Here is a 6,000-nt window from a genome sequence, read left to right on the forward strand (position 1 = left end):
AGTCTATTTTACTAAAATTATATCCCTTCATCAAAGATTTAAAGATGAACTTCTTAATATATTTAAAAATAATTAATGACTAAAAAGTATAAAAAACAATTAAAATAAAAAAGTCAATTTCTCCGTTCATTAATAAAATGCAAGTGGGTTTCCTTATTAAATTTATTTTACATTCTGAGTGAAAATCGGCTATTGATCAGATACAATTGAAAATTGTTTCCAGCAGGGCAATTGCTTCCTATAGGAAAATTATTTCTAATGCACCTTTTAAGACATTAATACCAGTTTTTAAAAAATGAGTGAACTTTTTTACTATTGCTTGATTTTGAAGTTGAATCTTATTTAAAGCAAAGCAAAACTTTTAATCAAAGCAAACCTCTGAAACATACTCAACATTAAAAAGTAAGTTGGATCATATCTTGATATCAACAATGGAAAAAAAATTTTTTTTGGTTGAAATAGTAGGAGCTACAATAAAGACGATTTAATTTCACATAATTTCACATCCATTATGAAATATATTGAAATAAGACATACTTAAATGCGAGGAATTAAAATAGATATTTCAAATGAATTAATTTGCTTTCTTTTGAGTTATTATGAGAAAATTTTAATTAAAATTTTGGTCATGCTCTAAAAATTAATAATTCCTGAAAATATTTGCTTGGCTTCTTTAAAGTTGTTTGTGATTACTATTTTTGTTTTGATAAAAAATAAAGTTGAAATGCCAAGAAGATTTTAATTTCAGGAGAACCCGATGAGTCATCTGTGACTAGAACATCAATAACTTGCTGTTTTGCTACACCAACATGATTCTCTGACCCAGTCCTTGCCTGTTAATTCTGTGATGTAAAAATTCACACTTCTATTTTTCTATCTATTTTTTACACACAAACACACACATATATTAACTAAGCTTCGTTATCTCTGATATTGTACAACATTTTTACTGTGTGAGTGATATAATTATTAAACCACTTTTCTCCCATCCGACTGTTATGAGAAGAGGATAAGAACCTTTAGATAAAACACTTATCCCACCTTCCACAAACTGGCAAAACCATTTCAGATTCATTAACATCTATAATTTGTTTCATTTTAAATCAATGTTTCAAAATTTGTAGCAATGATTTTTATTATTGTAATGAAGCAAAAACCTTATTTTTCAATCACGTGTTTTAAATGCTGTTGAAGTTTAAATAATACATATTCTAGCATTTTCTTCTTCTTCTTCTTCTTTTATTTCATTGTGTATCCATCTTTTGAAATTCAGATGCAGTGAAATAGCTTATAAATACTGCCTATGAAAATCATTTGAATTGTTCAGACATGAAATGCATGGAAGCAACAATCTGAAATGGATAATTTCTAATTGTTCAGTAGATGCAAAAAAGTCTCATTTTTATCTATGAGATTTCTTGTATTTTCACAAAAAATCATAATATTGGAACTTAGTAAAATGAGAAATTTTGGATTTTGTTATTTGAAATTTTGATTTCATTGAAGGAAATACATGGAGGAAATGTTCATTATAATATTCGTAGGAAAGAAAATGCATGGATTTATGAAAATATTTTTGGTGCTGACTAATGCTGAGTATGAGTAATTTTTACTAATATTTATGACAAGTTTATAAATTATATAAGAAACCGATTTTTAAAAAAATCACTTACTTAAAAATAAAAATGATTGTTTTGACTGGAAATGAGCTGCATCACTAAATGGATGCATTAACATATTTTCTTGTTTCGGTCTTAAAATAAACTTTAAAAACTTATTATTTCAACTTAACTGATTATTTTCATTATTTTGTCAAAAATATTTAGGTTGGTAATACTTTTAATTAAAAATATTATCATTAAAATAGTCACCTGTTATTTACAAAAGATTGTTTTAATATTTTCAGAAAATAAAAATTAAAAAAAAAAAAAATGAAATGGAAAACAGGAATCTGAAACAGAAAATAATACAAATTTTTTATTCTAAAATTTTTAATAACAGGTTAAATTTTTTCTGAAAGGAATGTGATATTTTTATTATTATCGTATTATTAAATAATAATATTTTTTATAATATATTTTAATCAGAGAAATCAAATATATCATGCTATTTTTATTTTAAATACTAAAATACATGAGTAAAACACTAAAAATTTAAAGAAATTGAAGTAAATTTCTTTGAGTGTAAGTGGAAAAATGTTTTGCTTTCGTTATGCATTTCGATTAGTGATAAGTTCTAAAAATAATTTATTAAATGAATTTTTCTATTACTTGTAAAAATTTATAAAATAATATTTCACAACTTTTTTTTTTTTTTAAACAAATTCTATTCTTTGCAAATACATCAGATTAAAAGGGATGCAGTTCTGAGAGCGAAAAACCAAATTCTCAGTTGAAAAACTGAGGCAATTACCCTATGTGACAGATTTATTACTTGATTGATCTTTCAGTACTATTCAAGATCCCCTGTGTTTAAGGGGAAAGTTTACCCCCTATTGTTAATGGTCAGGGGAAAGCAAAAACATACCAAACCGGTTTATGAACATTCTGACAATTTCTTTTTCAGTAAATTGTATTGAACCTTTATCTTGACTGCCGTTTTAAGAACACTCTGAAGCTAGACAGCCGACGCTCAATGGGTTAAACACATTAAAAAATATTTCTACTTGTGTATTGATGTTTGATTTATTATGCAAAACGAATCATTGTTTTGCCTTTTCTATTCATATTACAAATATTTTTCTTTTTTTTCTTTTTTCGTAGGGTGTAGCTTCTTTTGGATATGACATGGTTTCTCCTGGGCCTAGTAAATTCCAAAAATCTAAAGAAACATTTCGTCAGATTACTCAGCCAGCAGATGTCAGAGAAGGCCTCACTAATGCTGTTAATGTTTTTAGAATGGTAATTATTTTTAATAAAATTACTATTTTAAAATACTCTGAATATTTTGTATAAAAATAAACTGTGATTTAATTTAAAAGTTGGCATTATAACATCTGCTCACATTCCATTATGCCCCCAGCCCTCAGATATTATGTCAGTAAAAGTGGAATTGATGTTTGGATAACTTCCCCCCCCCCCCCTACAGCATGAAGTATATTTATTGTCAAAGGTATAATAAAAAAATTTTTATGAAAAATTGGTAAATACCCGATTTTAATAAACAGTGATGGTTATTACTTTTTTTTTGTTTTGTTTTAATCATTAATTATAAGCGATTGCAAATATTCATATGATAAAATGAAATATACAGCTTTATATCTAATATTTTGAGCAGTGATATAAACATATTTTTATTTTGTAAATGTAATGTTTTATTTAATGCAATATCTAATTATTTTTTTTATTTAAGTTTGAAATATCTGAATTGTTATGAAATTAATATATTATTACTATTTAATTGTTAAGTAATCATAAAAACAACTCATCAAATATAAGTTGCTATATTATAATTCATTTGATCAATGTCCATTTCTTTAAATCTCAACATTTCGATTTTTAATTACACTAGTTGCACCTATTTTATCTGTAAAGTGTGTTTTAAAAAAATCTTGGTATTGATTTATGAATTTGCCTTGTTTCACTTAAAAAATTCCTTAAATATAAATTTGCAAATAAAATTATATAAATGAAGACAGGTGGGGTCAAGTAACTACTGAAACTAATTTATGCACTTAAATACTTTAAAATTAATTCTATAGAAATCGTTAAATTTTAAAGGGAAAAAAAAGTTTCTTATTCTGTTTTGTATGGCTTAATAGTAAGTGCATTTTTTTTCATGAAAATTTCCATACTTTTATAAAGCATTAAAACACGTCATCTGTAACCTTCAATTGAAACTGTAAACTTTTTTGTATTGTATCAAATGCTGTTAGCATTTCTTCTAATGAGATTATTATTTAAAAAAAAGAAAAAAAGGAAACCTTCATCATTTTTATCACTTACTACAGTGCCCAATAATTCCTTAAGATTTTGTAATATGTTAGGCTTTATAGGATATCTAGTAATCATAATGTCATAACTAATGTTGGAAAAATTAGACAGTTTTAAACTGTTTTCAACTGCTTCCATTTCTTTTAAATGCTGCCATTTTTCCTGTTTTGTGAATTTATTGATTTTTTTAAGGAATTTCAACAAATAGAAAATCTTGCAGAATAAGGATTGCAATTTGGCAAGAAAAACATAGCATTTTATTGTATAGAAATTGTCCTTAATATGATGAATAAGTAACATGTAAATGGTATTCATATATATATATATATATATATATATATATATATATATATATATATATATATATATATATATATATATATATAATAATATGAAAATATTTCAAATTAGCTATCTCTTATAATAATTTCCTAACTGCTCGAACTTCATTTGCATTGTAATTTTGAAGTCACTATAACAATGAGAGATGAAATGCATGAATATTTTTCACACAGATTTATTATTATTTATTTATTCATCACAGATTTTATTCTTTTTTCATTGGCTCATTGCTTTCCATATTAAGATTTTTCTTTTATCCTAGGGTGTGACTGATATGTCTCGTGATGTATATATTGCTGCTTCTGCTGAACATGAACACAAGGGTGTCCCTGGTGCTATAGGTGGTGTCCTTCGTCAGATACCTAAAGTTGTAATTAAACCTGTTATAGTGGGTGCTGAGGCAACTAATTTAGTGTTAGATGGTGTACGTCATCAGTTAATGCCTGATGCTCATCAAGAAGACATTCATAAATGGCGGACGAAAACTTGTTAACATTTCACTCTTTCTGTTATTGTGATAAATGCTTTAATATTAAAAGAAGCTATATTTTAAATATAACTGATTTGCTTAAAAGCATATTTATTGTGTACATTTGCTGACACGTTTTAATTTTATATTGTGTAAAAACATTGGAGTCATGTACATAATGTGTGAATTAGAAAGAGGACAAGAATGGAAGCTATATGTTTTACATACTGACTGTTTAAATTTGTGTTATTGCTGTTAAATGTCTTTAATGATATTTTTGGAACTACTTTGTGGTAATAATGTAGCCTAAATTTAGCTTGAATGATAATGATAATAGTAATTACTGCATTGATAGGTGATTTGCAATATATAAATATCTCGATTGTCAACTTCACATGCTTTATCCTATGCCTAAAAAGATAGCAAGATAAAACACATAATTTAGATGCTCCCTTTTATATCATTTTTACAAAGGCTAACTTACCAGTTTTAAATGAATTCAAAATAGGTAAAAAAAAAAAAAAAAAAAAAAAACTATTTTATGGTGGATTTTTTCCCCCCCCCAATTAGAGATAGGATATCTCTTTGAATCCATATTTAGATAAATCGAACTTTCATTTGTTATTTTTCCAAAAGTAAAGTTATTTTATTTTTTTGAAAATTTTTTAGAAACAATATATATAATCTTATCTCTTTTTACGTATATTTGGTGATTTTGCTCTGTTTTTGTTTTTTTGTTTGGTTGCTTGTTTAATCTGCCATTTGAAATGTGATAGTATTTGTATTTAATATATGGTGCTGGAAAATCAAATTTTTATGCAATAAATTTGCTTTATGCACCAACTAGCAAAATATAGTTGTACATTGTTAAACAGATTTCTGTCATAGTCTTTACTTATTGTGTGACTTTAAATAATGTAAATATTTTGTTTATAGTAGCAAAGCTTTTAAATGTAATAAATATGTTTTCATTGTGAAAATTTAATATCCTTTTGTCATTTTATTTGTCTTTTTATTTCATAATTCTAAAATTTTCAAACAGTTTTTAAAATCCAGGTACTTATTATGAAATTTTGTAGCAAAACACGGGAATTAATCAAAACTAACAGTTAATCTATCATAATTTTGAGTCTCATAATTTCAAATGAAGATGAGGATTGAATTGTGAATAATCTTTTTTTTTATTTGTTAATTTGCCGGCATCCTGGCCTAGGGGTAGCACGTCTTCCCAGTGATCTAGGCGTCCTGGGTTCGAGT

At 25.9% G+C, this 6,000-nt stretch overlaps 1 protein-coding gene across 2 annotated transcripts in view; it reads left to right on the forward strand.

Moving 5' to 3' along the window:
* Window positions 1–5,702, forward strand: part of LOC129989869 (autophagy-related protein 2 homolog B-like) — a 54,528-nt gene extending 48,826 nt beyond the window's left edge. Inside the window, exons 42-43 of one of the 2 annotated variants that reach the window (XR_008785825.1) lie at window positions 749–849; window positions 2,763–2,901. Coding sequence is in view for 1 of the 2 variants with exons in the window: in XM_056098105.1 (XP_055954080.1) it covers window positions 2,763–2,900; window positions 4,537–4,767 (369 nt within the window). In the remaining variant the exon portion in view is untranslated. Of the gene's footprint in view, window positions 1–748; window positions 850–2,762; window positions 2,902–4,536 lie in introns of those variants that run through there. The other variant, XM_056098105.1, reaches the window with a different exon arrangement.
* Window positions 5,703–6,000: the final 298 nt, after the last annotated feature.

Source organism: Argiope bruennichi, chromosome 2, assembly GCF_947563725.1.
Source record: "Argiope bruennichi chromosome 2, qqArgBrue1.1, whole genome shotgun sequence".
Lineage (NCBI taxonomy): Eukaryota > Metazoa > Arthropoda > Arachnida > Araneae > Araneidae > Argiope > Argiope bruennichi.